We start from the raw sequence: 19,378 nt of genomic DNA, 5'->3' as shown, positions 1-19,378 counted from the left end.
GCTTGTGGAACTTGAAAATCCTACCATGCAGACAATATTTGGATTTGGGTGAGAACCTGTTAAGTTTTTATATTACCTGTCATGTTCTTTGTCCACAAGATGATATCTGGCTCTAAATGCTACCAGGTGAGCATAATACGCTGGTGCAGGTATAGAAACAGATCGTGTACAGCGTACGTAAGTGTGGCAGAGCTGGTAAGTTAGCAGCTGAAGTTCATCTGCAGTAAAGCAGTTATCATCCCATAAAACATGATAGTGTGAAGGACGACTGGTACCCTATAGAGAAGGCAATGACATACACTGTTGAATTTTGAACTCTTTTTGTTTTGTTTTGTTTTTCGAGACAAAGTCTTGCTCTGTCGCCCAGGCTGAAGTACAATGGCGTGATCTCAGATCACTGCAACCTCCACCTCCCGGGCTCAAATGATTCTCGTGCCTCAGCCTCCCCAGTAGCTGGGATTACAGGCATGTGCGATCACGCCCAGCTAATTTTTTGTATTTTTAGTAGGGATAGGGTTTTGCCATGTTGGTCAGTCAGGCTGGTCTCAAACTCCTGACCTCAAATGATCTGCCTGCCTCAGCCTCCCAAAGTGCTGGAATTACAGGCGTGAGCTACTGTGCTGAGCCCAATTTTGAATTTTAATAAATATTTAATACCAAGTCACATAAAAAACAGGTTTGGCACTTTGGGAGGTCAAGGTGGGAGGGTAGCTTGAGGCCAGGAGTTCAAGACCAGCCTGCACAACACAGTGAGACTCCATCTCCACAAAAGGTAAAAAAAAAAATTAGCCAGACGTGGTGGCATGCACCTGTAGTCCCAGCTACCTGGGAGGCTGAGGCAGGAAGATCACTTGAGCCCAGGAGGTAAGGCTGCAGTGAGCTATGATCCCATCATTGCACTCCAGCCTGGGGGACATAGTGAAACTTTGTCTCAATAAATAAATACATGAAATGAAATGAAATAAAATAAAATAGAAAAGTAAAGCTGGGAAGATGTATAAAGAACAGTTTTTAGTCTCTGTGAAATATTCTTGGTTATTTGCTGACTACAGCAGAAGTTTCGAACTGATATCCTAAAGGAAATCTGTTCAGGCTGGGCATGGTGGCTCATGCCTATAATCTCAGCACTTTGGGGAGGCTGAGGTGGGAGGACAGCTCAAGCCCAGGAGTTTGTGACTAGCTTAGGCAACACAGGAAGACCTCATCTCTACAAAAAGATTTAAAAAATTAGCCAGGTGTGGGCCAGATATGGTGGAGATCAAGACCATCCTGGCCAATATGGTGGAACCCCATCTCTACTAAAAATACAAAAATTAGCTAGGCATGGTGATGCGTGCCTGTAAGCCCAGCTACTCAGGAGGCTGAGGCAGGAGAATCGCTTGAACCAGGCAGTTGGAGGTTACAGTGAGCCGAGATCGCACCACTGCACTTCAGCCTGGTGACAGAGCGAGACTCTGTCTCAAAAAAAAAAAAAAAAAAATTAGCCAGGTATGGTGGTGTGGACCTGTAGTCCCAGCTAGTCGGGAGGCTGAGGCAGGAAGATTGCTTGAGCTCAGGAAGTCAAGGCTGCAGTGAGCGGTGATTGTGCCACTGCACTCCAGCCTGGGCAACACGGCAAGACCCTGTCTCAAATAAATAATAAAACAAAAATAGGCTGGGTGTGGTGGCTCACGCCTGTAATCCCAGCACTTTGCGGGGACAAGGTAGGTGGATCATTTGAGGTTAAGAGTTTGAGACCAGCCTGCCCAACATGGCAAAACCCCCTCTCTACCACAAATACAAAAAAATGAGCCGGGTGTAGTGGCATGTGCCTGTAGTCCAGCTACTTGGGAGGGTGAGGCAGGAGAATCGCTTTAACCTGGAAGGTGGAGGTTGCAGTGAGCCGTGATTGCACCAGTGCACTCCAGCCTGGGTGACAGAACGAGACTCTGTCTCAAAAAATAAATAAATAAATAAAAATAAAAATTTTAAAAGTTAAAAAAAAAAGGAAAACTGTTCCCTAAGGTTTCTGGTTAAACATATTGGAGAAATATTCCTATCTTGAAGATTCATAATGGTCATTTGCATATCAATGGTCTTCAAAAGTTCCATAATAAAAAAAATCTGTTTAACAGCATTTCTAAAACTTAACTTGAAGAGAGAATCTTTCTCCTCTTGTGATTTTTAAAATACAGTCATCTGGATGCAATGTGGTATTTATTAAATACGGGAGGAAACACTAGGTTAAAATATATAATCCAGTCATATAGGATTTATTTATTTATTTATTTATTTAGAGACAGGGTCTGCAGTCTCGACCTCCCAGGCTCAGGTGATCCTCCCCTCAGCCTCCAGAGTAGCTGGGACTACAGGCACCCACCACCACACCCAGCTAATTTTTTTATTTTTTATAGAGATGAGGTTTTGCCATGTTGCCCAGACTGGTCTCCAACTCCTGGGCTGAAGCAATCCACTCGCCTCGGCCTCCCAGAGTGCTGAGATTACAGGCCTGAGCCTGATATATATAGGTTTTAATCCCTAGAAGATACTATTAACTTTTTTTGGCTTTTGTTATTTTTCATGGACACAATAATTAACACATATTTATGAGGTACAGTGTAATATTTTGATACACATATATAATGTATAATGATCAAATCAGGGTAATTATGATAGCTATATCTCAAACATCGTGCCAGGAGAATTCCAAACCCACTCTCCTGGTGATTTGAAAATATACAATAAGTTGGTAATTATAGCCATCCTATAGTGCTACAGAATATTAGAACTTATTCCTCCTACCTAGTTGTAATTTTGTATCTGTTAACCAGTCTTTGGTGATCCCCCTCCCTTTCCTGCCTCTAGTAACTACTATTTTACTCTCTACTTCTATGCCATTAACTTTTATAGCTTCCACCAGTGAGATCACGCAGTATTTATCTCTCTGTGGTTGGTTTATTTCGCCTAACATCATGTCCTCCAGGCTCATCCATGTTGCCACAAATGACAGAATTTCATTCTTTTTTGTGGCTAAAGAGTATTCCATTGTGTATAAATACCATATTTTCTTTATCCATTCATCTGTTGAGGGACACTTAGGTTGATTCCATCTCTTGCCTATGGTAATAGTACTGCAATAAACATGGGGATGCAGATATCTTCTTGACACACTGTCTCCTTTCCTTTGCATATATACTCAGTAGCGGGATGGCTGGATCATATAGTAGTTTTAATTTCAGTTTTATGAGGAACTGCCATACTGATTTCCCTAATGGCTGTACTAATCTACATTGCCACCAATAGTGGATATGAGTTCCCCTTTCTCTGCATTCTTTGTCTTTTTGATAATGACTATATTAATTTGAGTGAGATGATATGTCATTGTGATTTTAATTGGCATTCCCCTGGTGATTACTGATGTTCAGCATTTTTTCATATACCTGTTGGTCATCTCAATGACTCTCTTGAGACATCTGCCTATTTTAAAATCAAATTATTCTGTTGTTGTTGTTGAGTTGTTTGAGTTCTTTGGATATCCTGGATATTAATACCTTGTTTTTTTGAGACAGAGTCTTGTTCTGTTGCCCAGGTTCATTGCAGCCTTGCCCTTCTGGGCTCCAGTGACCCGCCCACCTCTGCCTCGTGAGTAGCTGGGACCACAGGTGCGTGCCAGCACATCCAGCTAATTTTTTTGTTTTTTGTAGAGATGAGGTCTCACTATGTTGCCCAGGCTTGTCTTGAACTTGTGGGCTCAAGCAGTCCTCCTGCCTCAGCCTCCTGAGAAGCTGGGATTCCAGGCATGTACCGTGTGCCCAGCCGTTTCTATGTTTTTGATGTAAATGTTTATTGTGATAAACTCCCTCTGAATTCTGTTTTTGCTCTATCCCACAGGGTTCGGAATGTTGTATTTCTATTTTCATTTGTTCCAAGAAATTTTAAAAATTTCTTCTTAATTTCTTCATTGACCCACTGGTTGTTCAGGAGCATACTGTTTAATTTCCATGTAAAAGATATTTGAGGCCGGGCATGGTGACTCATGACTGTAATCCTAGTACTTTGGGAGGCCGAGGCAGGTGGATCATTTGAGGTCAGGAGTTCGAGACCAGCCTGGCCAACATTAAATAAAAAAAAAATTGAGGCTGGGTGCAGTGGCTCACATCTGTAATCCCAGCACTTTGGGAGGCCAAGGTAGGTGGATTGCTTAAACTCAGCCTGGGTAACATAGTGAAAAACCTTGTCTCTACAAATAATGTCAAAATCAGCCAGGCATGGTGGCATGTGCCTGTGGCCCTAGCTACTCGGGAGGCTGATGTGGGAGGATCACTTGAGCCCAGGAGGCGAAGGTTCCAGTGAGCCATGATCTCACCAGAGTGAGACCCTGTCTCCAAAAAAAAAAAAAAAAAAAAATCATATCAAGTATCTTTTTTTTTTTTTTTTTTGAGATAGAGTCCCACTCAGTCACCCAGGCTGGAGTGTGCAATGGTGTGATCTTGGCTCTGCAATCGCTGCCTCCGGGGTTCAAGCGATTCTCCTGCCTCAGCCTCTTGAGTAGCTGGGATTATAGGCGCCTGCCACCACACCAGGCTAATTTTTGTATTTTTAGTAGAGATGGGGTTTTGCCATGTTGGCCAGGCTGGTCACGAACTCCTGACCTCAAGTGATCCACCTGCCTCAGCCTCCCAAAGTGCTGGGATTACAGGCATGAGCCACCACGCCCGGCAATTATTTAATTTATTTATTTTGAGACAGAGTCTCACCCTGTCATCCAGGCTGGAGTGCAGGGGCATGATCTTGGTTTACTGCAACCTCCACCTTCTAGGTTCAAGCAATTTTCTTGCATCAGCCTCCTGAGTAGCTGGGATTACAGGCATGTGCCACCACTCCTGCTTAATTTTTGTATTTTTAGTAGAGACGGGGTTTCATCACGTTGGCCAGGGTGGTCTCAAACTCCTGACCTCAGGTGATCCACTCACCTTGGCCTCCCAAAGTACTGGGATTATAGGCATGAGCCATCGCACCTGACCGCCTCCACTATTTTAAATTTGTTGAAATTTGTTTTGTGGCCTAACATGTGGTCTATCCTGGTGAATGTTCCATGTGCTGAGAAAATAATGTATATTTTGCAGGTGCTGGATGAAATGCTTTGTATATATCTGTTAGGTCCATTTGGTCTAAAGTGTATTTTAAATCCAATGTTTCTTTGTTGATTTTCTGTTTAGATGATCTGTCAAGTGCTGACAGTGGGGTGTTGAAGTTCTCAACTACTACTATTGGAGTCTCTCTCTTTAGAGCTAATAATACTTGCTTTATATTATATATCTGGATGCTCCAGTGTTGGCTGCATATATATTTACAACTCTTATATCCTCTTGGTAAATTGATCCCTTTAGCAGTATATAATGACCTTCTTTGTCTCATTTTATAGTTTTTGACTTAAAGTCTGTTTTGTCTAACTTAAATACAGCTACTCCTGCTTGCATTTCTTTTCCGCTTGCGTGAAATGAATAACTTTCTCCATCCCTTCACTTTCAGTTTATATGGATCTTTACAGGTGAAGTGAATTTCTTGTAGGCAGCATATATTTGGATTGTTAAAAAATTCAGTATTTTAAATATAGGAGGTACATGTGAGATTTGTTACATGGGTATATTACACCCAGATGGTGAGCTTAGCACCCAGTAGTTTTTCTTTTTCTTTTTCTTTTTTTTTTTTTGAGATAGAGCCTTGCTCTGTTGCCAGGCTGGAGTGCAGTGGCGCAATCTCGGCTCACTACAACCTCTGCCTCCCGAGTTCAAGTGATTCTCCTGCCTCAGCCTCCCGAGTAGCTGGGACTACAGGTGCGCGCCACCATGCCTGGCTGATTTTTGTATTTTTAGTAGAGATGGGGTTTCACCATGTTGGCCAGGACGGTCTTGATCTCTTGACCTTGTGATCCACCGGCCTTGGCCTCCCAAAGTGCTGGGATTACAGGCGTGAGCCACCGTGCCCAGGCCCCCTCCCCGCCCTCCTCTCTAGTAGTCCACGGTGTTTATTATTCCCATGTTATGTCCATGTGTGCTCAATGTTTAGGTCCCACTTTTAAGTGAAAGCATGCAGTATTTGGTTTTCTGTTCCTGTGTTAGTTTGCTTAGGATTATGACCTTCAGCTCCATCTATGTTGCTGTAAAGGATATGATTTCATTCTTTTAAAAAATTCACTCAGTGGCTGGGCTTGGTGGCTCACGCCAGTAATTCCAGCGGTTTGGAAGGATGAGGCAGGTGGATTGCTTGAGCTCTGGATTCAAGACCAGTCTGGGCAACATAGTGATATCCCGTCTCTACAAAAATACAAAAATAAGCCAGGTGTGGTGATGCATGCCTTGTGTGGTGATGCATGCCTGTAGTCCCAGCCATTCAGGAGGCTGGGGCAAGAGGATCGCCTGAGCCCGGGAGGCAGAAGTTGCAGTGAGTTGAGATTGCACCACTGTACTCCAGCCTGGGCACCAGAGTGATAAAAAAATTCATTTAGCCATTCTATATCTTTTCGGTGGGCAATTTAATTTGTTTACCTTCAAAGTTACTACTGATAGGTGAAGGCCTATTCCTGTCATTTTGTTAATTGTTTTCTGCTTGTTTTCTATATCCTTTCTTCCTTTCTTCTTCTTATTATGGTGGGTTGGTGGTTTTCTGTGGAGCAACAAGGTTTGAATCTTTTCTGTTTCTTTCTTGTGTATCTGTTCTACCAGTAAGTTTTATACTGTTGTTTCCATAACAATGATTATTGACTTTTTGCCCCCAGATGTGAGACTCCCTCGAACATTTCCTATAGGTCGAATCTAGTGGTGATAAATGTCCTCAGTTTATGCATGTCTGGGAAATACTATTTCTCCCTCATTTCTAAAAGTTAGCTTTGCTGGAAATAGGATTCTTATTGATTGATTGAATGATTGAGACAGGGTCTCACTCCGTTGCCCAGGCTGGAGTACAGTGGCACAATCATAGCTCACTGCAACCTCTGCCTCCTAAGCTCACATGATCCCCTACTGGGTACAGCATTCTTGGCTGACAATTGTTTTTTTCAGCCCTTTGAATATGTCATCTCAATCTCTCCAGGCCTATAAGGTTTCTGTGGAGAAATCTGCTGTTAGTTTAATGAGGATTCTAAGTGACTTGATGCTTTTCTGTTGTTTTTAGAATTCTGTCTGTCTTTGACTTGACAATTTGGACTACGATATTCCTTGGGAAGAACCTTTTAGGGTTTGATCTGTTTGGAGACTTTTGAGCCTTCTAGATCTAGATGTTCATATTTCTCCCCAGATTTGGGAAGTTTTCAGCTATTATTTCTTTTTTTTTTTTTTTTTTGAGACAGGGTCTCACTCTGTCATCCCAGGCTAGAGGGTAGTGGTGTGATCTCGGCTCATTGCAGCCTCAACCTCCCAGGCTCAAGTGATCCTCCTGCCTCAGTCCCCTGAGTAGCTGGGACTACAGGTGCATGCCACCATGCCTGGCTAATTTTTGTATTTTTTGTAGAGATGGGGTATCACCATGTTGCCCAGGCTGGACTCAAAACTCCTGAGCAAATGCGATCTGCCCAATTTGGCCTCTCAAAGTGTTGGGATTACAGATGTAAGCCACCATGCCCAACCTATTATTTCATTAAGCAGATTTTTTCTACACCTTTCCCTTTCTCTTCTCCTTCTGGAACTCCCATAATACAAATATTTATTTGCTTACTGGTGTTCCATAAGTCTCAGAGGTGCTCTTCACTCTTTTTCATTCTTACTTCTTTTTTTTTCTGACTCCGATTTTTTTTTCAAATGACCTGTCTTCAAGTTCAGAGATTCTTCTGCTTGATCAAATCTGCTGTTGAAGCGCTCTATTGTATTTTGTATTTTCCATTGAATTATTCAGCTGAAGATTTCTGTCTGGTTCTTTTTAAATTTCTTTTTGTTGAATTTCTTGTTCATATTGCGAATTGCTTTCCCAGTTTTTTTTTTTAGGCAGAGTTTCACTCTTGTTGCCCAGGCTGGAGTGCAATGGCATGATCTCGGCTTACCACAACCTCCACCTCCCAGGTTCAAGCAATTCTCCTGCCTCAGCCTCTCGAGTAGCTGGGATTATAGGCATGCGCCACCACGCCCAGCTAATTTTGTATTTTTAATACAGACAAGGTTTCTCCATGTTGGTCAGGCTGGTCTCGAACTCCCGACTTCAGGTGTTCTGCCTGCCTCGGCCTCCCAAAGTAATGAGATTACAGGCGTGAGCCACTGCAGCCGGCCTGCGTTCCCGATTTTGTTGAGTTGTCTATTGGTATTTTCTTGTATCTCAATATATTTGGGCTATCCCAACATCTATGGGATACAGAGCTGCTCAGCTCTTCCAGGGCACCAATTCCCCAGTGCCAGTTCAGCTCAGGCATGGGGCTATGCCTGTTCTGGGTGGCCCAGACATGGTTTCCCTGATATGCAGGGCACTGCTTCAGCTTAGGTACTGGAGTATGTGACTGCTCTGGATGACTAAGGCACTGCTTCTTGAGATACAATGTACTCCTTCAATTTAGGCACTGGAGAGGTATGACCTCTTTTTTTTTTTTTTTTAATAGAGACGGAGTCTTGCTCTGTTGCCCAGGCTGGAGTAGCTGGGACTACAGGTGTGCGTGATGATGTCCGACTAATTTGTTTTGTAGTTTTAGTAGAGATGGGGTTCCGCCATGTTGGCCAGGCTGTTCTCAAACTCCTGACCTCAGGTGATATGCCTGCCTCGGCCTCCCAAAGTGCTGGGATTACAGGTGTGAGCCACCGCACCTGGCCGAGGTATGACCTCTTCAAGTGGCCAAGGCACAAGGTGTAACAGGTGCTTGCAGCTCGACAGGGCTGTCAGGCCACTGGGCTGGAGTAATTTGGTGATAGCATAGCCTTAACAATAAAGAGGAGTCATGGCTACTTGCCCCTGGAGCAAGACATTCCCCAGCTATAGTTCCACTTCCAAGATGGAGTAGTGCAGTAGCTGCTTGGACCACAGTGGGTGGAGCACAGTATCAGCTCCTTTTCTCGGGTTGAGGGGGTACACTTATGTGGACTCCAGGCAGCTCCCCAAGATGGGATTAGTGCCTAAGAACAGTGCTGGAGACCCCAGTGTAGGTGTCCAAGGTGTTGATGGGGATTGCTGGGATCCTCTTGCTTATCTGTTCACTGTAGGGAGAAGTTCCTCCTGGTTCTCAGCTGATCCTGATTTGGAGATGGAGTAGTGGAGGCTCAGTGTTTCTTTCTGTTCTCTGTCTGGTCATCCCGAGTTTCTGTGCTCACCAGGGTTTCTGTTACTCCTCTGATGCACTCCAGGGCTCTCCCTCAGAGAGGGATTTATTTTCATTAAAATATAGTTGTTTGGCCCCGTGCAGTGGTTCATGCCTATAATCCCAGCACTTTGAGAGGTTGAGGCAAGTGAATCACCTGAGGTCAGGAGTTTGAGACCAGCCTGGCCAACATGGTGAAACCTCATGTCTACTAAAAATACAAAAATTAGCCGGGTGTGGTGTCAGAAGCCTATAATTCCAGCTACTCCGGAGGCTGAGGCAGGAGAATTGCTTGAACCTGGGAGATGGAGGTTGCAGTGAGCCAAGATCACACTACTGCACTCCAGCTTGGGTGACAGAGCGAGACTCCGTTAAAAAAATAAAAAATGTAGTTGTTTATCTGTTTTTCTGGCTTTCTTTGTGAGGGGAGCAAGCTCTAGGGGCTTCTAGTCAGCCATCTTGCTGACACCACTTCCTCTGGACCTCCTATTAACCACCAACCCTGAAAATGCACAACATTAATTGTAAAGAGGAGCCGATATAAGAACGTGGATAAATGAGTGGGACAATAATGTAAAGCCACGAACCTGAAACAGGTTCGTATATGTGGGACATACAAAGCTGTAAGATACAGAGCTGTATGGTAAGGTCCATCTGGAAATTTCTATCTTAATCAATGGCAGGTAACCTAAACTAGTTTTGGGTTATAGACTCTTAGACATCCTGGGGATGTCAGTTTACTTTTTGTTGTTGGGAAGTTTGAGATGCACTGATTTAAAGCTTATGTTCTACCAAGTAAAGCTAACACATTAATGAAAAGTTTTCTGGAAAGAATAAGAAAAACTTTTTAAATTATTTAACTGAAACTTAAGGCCAGGTGCAGTGGCTCAAGCCTGTAATCCCTGCACTTTGGGAGGCCAAGGTGGGTGGATTACTTGAGGTCAGGAGTTTGAGACCAGCCTGGTCAACATGGTGAAACCCGGTCTCTACTAGAAAAAATAAAAATAAAAAAATTACTGCGTGTGGTAGCACCCAGTAATCCCAGTCTGTAATCCCAGCTACTAGGGAGGCTGAAGCGTGAGAGTCACTTGAACCTGGGTGGCGGAGCTTGCAGTGAGCCGAGATCATGCCACTGCACTCCAGCCTGGGCAACAGAGCAAGACTCTGTCTCAAAAAAAAAAAAAAAAAAAAAAAAAGTAAAGCTGTAATTCTACAATTAAATTTTTTTTTATTTTTTGAGACAAGGTCTGGCTCTGTCACCTAGCCTGGAGTGCAGTGGCACGATTTTGGCTCATGGCAACCTCCCTCTGCCTCCGCGCTCAAGTGACCCTCCCACCCCAGCCTCCTGAGTAGATGAGACTACAGGCACGTGCTACCACACCTGGCTAATTTTTATATTTTTTGTAGAGATGGGGTTTCTCTATGTTGCCCAGGCTGGTCTCAAACTCCTGAACTCAAGCAATCTGCTTATCTCAGCCTCCCAAAGTGTTGGAATTACAGGCGTGAGCCACCACGCCCAGCCCAATTAAACTCTTTCACATGCTTAATACTACTAGTACATGTCAAAGTTTTTTATAAAATGTTATCGTCATTAGCTGAGTGTGGAGGCCTGTTGTCCCAACTACTTGGGAGGCTGAGGCGGGAGGACTGCTTGAGCCCAAGAGTTCTAGTCTAGCCCGAGCAAAATAGTGCTTTCTCTTCCTCTCTCTCTCTCTTTTTTTTTCAAGACGCATATGCTAAAGGAACAATCAGGTACTTTCACATTTTTTAACATTTTAGTTAAATTAAGGGCCTGTTTTAAGGAGATTCATTCTATTAAACTACTTATATTCTGGTATTTTCATAAAAATAAGCTCCTAAGCCCCTCTCAAGGTAAGGAAAGGGAAGACATTTGTTTACTGAAAGTTTCATCTAATTTCATGTGGAAACAATTTGGAATGCAAAGAGTATTCCTTTATCATTTTTCTGAGATTTAAAAAATACATGTAAGAATGACAGTTCTTGAATTAAAATATTTTACTCAAAGTGTAGGCTTACCTGTATTCCAGCATGGCTACAGAGGTAAAAATCAAACTCATATGGGTGTGTAATGTCTGTATCAACTGTTGTTCCAGCTGGGATATTGCCACTTCTTCCAACCTGGATTTGTTTGGTTAAAGTTTAAACAAACAAGAAAAAGGTAAAAATGTATCTGAAAGCACTTTAAAAAATGTATGAATACGTAGGCTGATCCTACATTTCACTACTTTCACCTTGAAATATGACTTAAACAGTCATTCAGAGCAGACTTTAGGCAGGTCCTAGTTCTATTCTTACATGTTGCTGAAAGTGAGCACTGATACACAGCAAAGCCTAATAGAGTCTCTACTACTGCTTAGCTGATAGTTGACCCCACCATGGGTGGAAGACACTAAAAAAATTTTTTTTTGAATTAACTTAAAGTGCTCCAATTTATGGTACCTGTGCATAGTAGGTATTCTTGAACGTGTAATTTATGAAGATAAGCATTTACCTTGGAGAAAACTAGATGTTTAGAGAGACAGAATGCTGACAACATCAACGACAGTCACGCCATTTGTTAACCATTTATGGATCAGGCATGTTAAACACATTATTTCTAAAACCTGGTAACGATCCTGCAAGTTAGGGATTACTTCCATTTGTTTAGGGAAACAAAGGCTCAGGAATACAAAATAATTTGCTCAATAGCACACAATAAAGGGCAGAACTGGGATTCAAACAATGAAATAATTGCAAAGGCCTTATTCCTTTTATTTCATACTATCAGTTTCAACATCTTGTAAGAGGACGCCATGATTTTCTCTGAGTGCATATAATATAACTGAAATGACTCAAAATTCTTGATGATACAAGCTCCTTATAAAACACTTAAAAATGTTTATTATACCCACCTCCACTGCCTTATCCCAACACATTTAAAATCATTAACTGTAAGTCTAGGTTTATAAGGCTAGCAAATCAGAAACTATTTTACTGACTCAGATAATATTTTTGCCACATGAGTGACTGTTATAAGGTGGTACCTTGAATTATAGTGGTGTGGACCAACCAGCTTCACTTTACCAAGCACAAAACAAAACAGTTCATAATCTTCTAAATTATGCCTGGTCCTGAAAAAATACTTAACTCTAATAAATTAGCAACACATAAGTCTTCTAATTAATACATACAAAAAGTTGTAGGCTGGGTGTGATGGCTCACACCTATAATCCTAGCACTTTGGGAGGCCGAGGTGGGCGGATCATTTGAAGCCAGGAGTTTGTGACCAGCCTGGCCAACATGGTGAAATCCTGCCTCTAACAAAACTACAAAAATTAGCCGGGCGTGGTGGCACATGTCTGTAATCCCAGCTACTCAGGAGGCTGAGGCCTGACAATCGCTTGAACCCAGAAGGCGGGGGCTGCAGTGAGCCAAAGTCATGCCACTGCACTCCAGCCTGGGCAACAGAGCAACACTGTCACAAAAACGAAAACAAAAAAATAAAACTACCTCATAATCTTGTTGGTGAGGATTAAATTGATTAAATTTATAAACAATACTTAGAACAATATTTATTATTATTTCGTCTTCTCTATTCTACCACTATCAACACCACCCTACAGCTAGCCAAACTTTATTTATTGATTTTTTTTTTGTTCTCATCACTCTACTAATGAGAGCTAGCCAATCTTTACTGAGTACTTAGGGTGGGCCAAGCCCTGTTCTAAGGGCATTACATATTTTATTTAATTCTCTCAACAACTCAAATAAGGTAGATATTAATATTATCCAATCTTGCTAAGAAATAAACAGGCACAGAGATGTTAAGTTGCTTGCCCAAAGGAATACAGTGAGTACGCATGGCAAAGACAAACACCCCTCTCTTAGTCCTTTCTATCAGATCCCTTTCTCAAGGGGAAACAACACTTGGTATCATTAGATTTCTCTGCTCCAAGATTTATAGGATGGTGGCAGATGGGATCAGAGCACTGAAAATGACAGTAAGACTGCTGTCTTGCCGCACACAGATAAGAAAACATATTTCCGGCCGGGTGCAGTGGCTCACACCTGTAATCCCAGCACTTTGGGAGGCCGAGGCGGGCGGATCACAACGTCAGGAGATCGAGACCGTCCTGGCTAACATGGTGAAACCCTGTCTCTACTAAAAAAATACAAAAAATTAGCCGGGCATGATGGCGGGCGCCTGTAGTCCCAGCTACTTGGGAGGCTGAGGCAGGAGAATGGCGTGAACCCGGGAGGAGGAGCTTGCAGTGAGCCGAGATCGTGCCACTGCACTCCAGCCTGGGCGACAGAGCAAGACTCCATCTCAAAAAAAAAGAAAACATATTTCCTTAGGTATTTATACCTCTCTTCCTAATTATAAAAAATATACATTCACATTATAAAATGCATAAAATAATTCTGTGAACTTTAAAGGAAACATGGCTAAAAGTTAGTTTGTATAAATTTCCACTTTTTTTTTTTTTTTTTTTGCGATGGAGTCTTGTTTTCTTGCCCAGGCTGGAGTACAGTGGTACCATCTTGGCTCACTGCAACCTCCGCCTCCTGGGTTCAAGTGATTCTCCTGCCTCAGTCTCCCGAGTAGCTGGGATTACAGATGTGTGCCACCACGCCTGGCTATTTTTTGTATTTTTAGTAGAGACAGGGTTTCACCGTGTTGGCCAGGCTGGTCTTGAACTCCCGACCTCAAGTGATCTGCCTGCCTTGGCCTCCCAAGGTGCTGGAATTACAGGCGTGAGCCACTGCGCCTGGCCTGAATTTCCACTTTTTTAAAAAATTAATTTATATGAGATATTTTAAAAAGAGAATGTACCTTTTTTTCTGAAGATTTTAGGAAAATATGAATAGAAGAATAATTTTAAAACTATGAGTTTCCTCACAACAAAAAAGTAGAATGAGATTTTGAACATTTGGAGTGTGACTAGAAATTCCAGAAAGTTAAAAATAATCTATTTTGATGCTTCTGTACTCATAACGTAATTGTTGAAATTTGCTACTATAGGCCGGGCGCGGTGGCTCACGCTTGTAATCCCAGCACTTTGGGAGGCCGAGGCGGGCGGATAACCAGGTCAGGAGATCGAGACCGTCCTGGCTAACATGGTGAAACCCTGTCTCTACTAAAAATACAAAAAATTAGCCGGGCGTGGTGGCAGGCGCCTGTAGTCCCAGCTACTCAGAGAGGCTGAGGCAGGAGAATGGCGTGAACCCGGGAGGCGGAGCTTGCAGTGAGCCGAGATCGTGCCACTGCACTCCAGCCTGGGTGACAGAGCAAGACTCCGTCTCAAAAAAAAAAAAAAAAAAGAAACTTGCTACTATATATTGCAAACCCTGCTGTTGGCAGAGGGCCCTTGTTGAATGCTCTATGAACTATGTTGGATAAGCTCGGTTTATAATAGTATTACAACAGAGGTGAGATTACCCTTTCTGTCCTATCAGCACAAAATAATCGAGTGTGATGTCTCTTCTGAACTACAATGTAGGTTATTCCAGGTTGATAGTCTTTCTCCAAACTGATGCAGGCTTCTCGAATTGCTAGTAGTTCATAATATAATACCTAGAGAACACGAAATGGAAAGATTCAATATAGTCAGCTATTTGTTTTTATATACTTCAAAGTAGGATAATGATTTAATCTCAGGATTCCTTAATTTCACCGTTCTATAGCTAATATGCTTCTTGATTCCATTTTAACGATGATCAGAACGTGGTCTTAGCAAGCAAAGCATACACATTCGTAGCGAACATTTTCAAAAAGACAATCTAAGAAAACACCAAGTTTTGACTTGGGGAACTCTAACAAGGTTTTTAACTCTAGAACTAGACACCATATTATAAACACAAGATCTGATTTCACCATAGTCTGATGAGATTCTAGGTAACCAACCTGCCTAAACTGCCCCTCTGAAACACCATCCCGATAAAAGATGATACGAGTAGGCTTGAACCGAGTTGACTTATAAAATTGAATAAGAAGTTCCCGGACCATGGAGGCCAAGTCCTGGATGATCTCCTGCCGGGGTCTCTGAACTCTTACTGTGGCACAGTATCTGCTTGGGTGGGCATCCATACTACCTACAACCTAGGTTAGAAAAAGTAAACAATAAATAAATAAATAAATAAAAATAAATAAATGATAATCAAAATTACATGAATTTCATTTACATTTTACTGTAACCTTACCGTTTATCACTGTTTACTTTGAAAGTAATCAAAAATAGTAATTCTGAGTTGGGTATGATGGCATGTGCATATAGTCCCAGCTACTCAGGAAGCTGAGGCAGGAGGATCACTTGTGCCCAGGAATTTGAGGCCAGCCTGGGCAAAATAGCAAGACCCCATCTCTCTCTCGCTCTCTTTTTTTTTTGTTGTTTTTTCTTTTTTGAGACGCAGTCTTGCTCTGTCACCAGCCTGGAGTGCAGTGGTGCAATCTCAGCTCACTGCAACCTCCACGTCCTGGGTTCAAGCGATTCTCCTGCCTCAGCCTCCAGAGAGCTAGGACTACAGGTGCGTGCCACCATGCCCAGCTAATTTTTACATTTTTAGTAGAGACGGGGTTTCACCATATTAGCCAGGATGGTCTCGATATCTTGACCTTGTAATCCGTCTGCCTTGGCCTCCCAAAGTGCTGGGATTACAGGTGTGAGCCACCATACCCAGCCTACCCCATCTTTTTAAAAAATTAAAAAGAATAGTACTTCCCATTGAAGAACAGAATAAAACACCTAGTATAGAGTAAAAAACTATTTTCCTATAACTAGGCTGAACTATACATTTAACAATTAGATTCTTTGTGTTGTTGGTGACTTAAAGATTAGTGAGGAAAGAAAAGGACAAAACAATGTGTATAAGAGAATAAGATAAAAGAAATAAGTAAAAACAAGGACCAATTCAAACCACTGATTTTTCTTCCTATCTCTTCCACTTTAGCAACCTATCTCAGAAACCATACTTAAGACTTTAGTTTCATCTTAGAACTGTTACGCTTCATAAATTTTAAAATCAGAATTTTCCCTCTTGGCCTGAATCTATACAGTCTTACTGAGCTGCATTTGTGTTCTGTATCTGGTCCTCAGAGAAGTTAATCTTGGTTTTGAAACTAGCTAGATTAATTTTCTCTTTCTGTGTCTAATATTGTTATGTCTTTGGAGAAGAGACCTCAAAGCATGAACTTATTCTGATCAGAGCCTAGAGCTGGTCACTGCCTCCAGACTCTCTTTCTTCCAGTTAACCTATAGCAAAGTCATGCTTCAAAAATGGAACTTTGACCATTTCTTTCCCTTGAAAGGTATCTTGCTACTTAAGAATAAATGAAGGCCGGGCACGGTGGCTCACGCCTGTAATCCCAGAACTTTGGGAGGCCGAGGTGGGCGGATCACAAGGTCAGGAGATCAAGAGCATCCTGGCTAACACGGTGAAACCCCATCTCTACTAAAAATACAAAAAATTAGCTGGGCGTGTTGGCATGCGCCTGTAGTCCCAGCTACTCAGGAGGCTGAGGCAGGAGGATGGCGTGAACCCGGGAGGCAGAGCTTGCAGTGAGCCAAGATCGCGCCCACTGCACTCCATCCTGGGCTACAGAGTGAAGTGAGACTCTGTCTCAAAAAAAAAAAAAAAAAAAAGAATAAATCCAGACCCCTCGGATGGATCGGATGGAACAAAATGCTTCACAAAAGCTTCCTAGCCTCATAGCCTGCAGTATACTATGTTCCAATTCCCTGTATTTCTCAGCATTCCCAAAACACACCAGGTTCTTGCAACTTAAATGTTGTTCCTTTGTTATCATGATAACACCTATTATACTATGTGGCACTCATTACTTACTTAGTTTCTCACACTAGTCTCTAAGTTCTTGGAGATAGAAGCCATATAGTGAAAAAGAATCAACCAATAAATTCTATTCACAAGACTTCTGATAACCATAAAAGAAAGTGGGTATTTGGTAGAAACGGATTTAGTAGAAAAAGACAATGACTACCAGAAGTCCAAAGGAATTAAAATATGCTTAAACCTTTTTGGAAAATGACCCAAAGTAGCAAATCCAAGGAAGTCTTTTGAGTTCCTTTCTTTATCATTTTATCATCTATAAGAACACTTTAATGAATGTTAGAGATGGCTCAATACAACCACTGAACATTTAAAGAAAATAATTCATGTGTAACATTAAAAATACAAAAGCAAGAGAATTAATAGACAAAAATTAATTTCCTTTACTAATGAAAACAGCTTTGAAATCACGAAGTGGAAATTTAAATATTACTATCATTTTCAGGGATGAATTAGATTTTTCAGATTCATAAAACAAGATTTATGTGAAGATTATAATGGATCATATAAAAATATTAAATCTTTTTTTTTGTTTTGAGATGGGATCTCCCTCTGTCACCCAGGCTGGAGTGCAGTTGCATGATTTCAGCTCACTGCAACCTCCGCCTCCTGAGTTCAAGCGATTCTCTTGCCTCAGCCTCCCGAATAGCTGGAATTAAAGGCACCTGCCACCACGCCAGGCTAATTTCGTATTTTTCATAGAGATGGGGTTTCACCGTGTTGGTCAGGCTGGTCTTGAACTCCTGACATCAAGCGATCCACCGGCCTCAGCCTCCCAAAGTGATGGGATTCTAGGCGTGAGCCACCGTGCCTGGCCAATTAAATCTTACAGTTTAATTTCTGAAGTTTATTAAATATGCCTAAAACATGTTCATATTTTCAAAATGTTGGCTATTTGTTAAAATCAAGTGATTCTCAAAATAGGTAAAATATTATCAGGCTTTCTCAAGTTTATAAGAAATACACTTAAACTGACACAAAAAGTTTACAAATACAGAGAGAGCAAAGAAATAATAGGCAGATGCTAAAAACAGGAGTGGCAGTAGTAAAATAAAGAATTTGGCTGGGCACGGTAGCTCACACCTGTAATCTCAGCACTTTGGGAGGCCTAAGCCAGTGGACTGACGGAGATCAGGAGTTCAAGACCAGCCTGGCCAACATGGTGAAGCCCCATCTCGACTAAAAACACAAAAAATTAGCTGGGCATGGTGGCAGGTGCCTGTAATCCCAGCTACTCGGGAGGCTGAGGCAGGATAATCGCTTGAACCTGGAAGATGGAGGTTACAGTGAGCTGAGATTGTGTCATTGCACTCTAGCCTGGGCAACAAGATAACTCTGTCTGAAAAAATAAAATAAAATAAAATAAAAGAATTCAGGTGCAAAGTATTGAACTGGATGAAGGTGGGAGACATTTTATATATTAAAAAATGTAATCCACCAAGCTTATATGTAGTGTATCTTTCTATGACAAAGACATTACTGAAATATACAAACAAACTATTCAAAACAACAAAAAGTAACTAAAAATGCATAATCATGGAGAGGTCAAGTAGACAAATTAAAGTATAATCCAGAAGATTTGAATAATATAACTAGCAAACTTGATTTAATAGATACATATGGAACTTGATACATATGACTTGTAAACCCCAAACCGGAGAATAATCATTCTTTTCAAAAACCCAAAGAACATTTATGAAAGTTGGCTACAAAGAAAATATTAAAATTCAACAAGTTGAAACTGCAAAATTGATACTGGTCTGTCAACCTTAGGTAAGATAAACCTGGCTAACACTCACAGCAGCAATAGAAGGCTTCTTTCCATCACCAGCAGGTGGATGAGTGACATCGGCTCCCAAAAAGATCACTGGTTGCTGGAACACAGAAGGTCTTAAACACATTTTGAAAAAGGGTTAGATACTTCATTTTTTCAGTATCCATTTATCTGTTTCACACAATTGCAACATAACTTCAAGTTATTGACAGCACAGAGGAAGTCCTATGTAATCCAAAGGTTTTTTTTTTTTTTTTGAGACGGAGTCTTGCTCTGTCGCCCAGGCTGGAGTGCAGTGGCACAATCTCGGCTCACTGCAAGCTCCGCCTCCCAAGTTCACGCCACTCTCCTGCCTCAGCCTCCCAAGTAGTTGGGACTACAGGCGCCCGCCACCATGCCCGGCTAATTTTTGTATTTTTTTAGTAGAGACAGGGTTTCACCATGTTAGCCAGGATGGTCTCGATCTCCTGACCTTGTGATCCACCCGCCTCAGTCTCCCAAAGTGCTGG

The 19,378-nt window shown here is 41.9% G+C and overlaps 1 protein-coding gene across 2 annotated transcripts in view; it reads right to left on the bottom strand.

The window, feature by feature from the left end:
• AGO3 (argonaute RISC catalytic component 3) overlaps nt 1–19,378 on the bottom strand; it is a 141,536-nt gene that overhangs the window by 16,812 nt on the left and 105,346 nt on the right. For both annotated transcript variants that reach the window (XM_030823419.1, XM_030823420.1), the window contains 5 exons: nt 18,895–18,985; nt 15,156–15,350; nt 14,691–14,825; nt 11,288–11,389; nt 77–276 (listed from right to left, as the gene is read on the bottom strand). In XM_030823419.1, the coding sequence (XP_030679279.1) occupies nt 77–276; nt 11,288–11,389; nt 14,691–14,825; nt 15,156–15,350; nt 18,895–18,985 (723 nt within the window). The remainder of the gene's footprint in view (nt 1–76; nt 277–11,287; nt 11,390–14,690; nt 14,826–15,155; nt 15,351–18,894; nt 18,986–19,378) is intronic.

The sequence above is a fragment of the Nomascus leucogenys genome, chromosome 12 (genome assembly GCF_006542625.1).
Source record: "Nomascus leucogenys isolate Asia chromosome 12, Asia_NLE_v1, whole genome shotgun sequence".
Lineage (NCBI taxonomy): Eukaryota > Metazoa > Chordata > Mammalia > Primates > Hylobatidae > Nomascus > Nomascus leucogenys.
The sequence above is the reverse complement of the archived record's forward strand: the minus strand, read 5'-3'. Positions and strand labels throughout refer to the sequence as shown.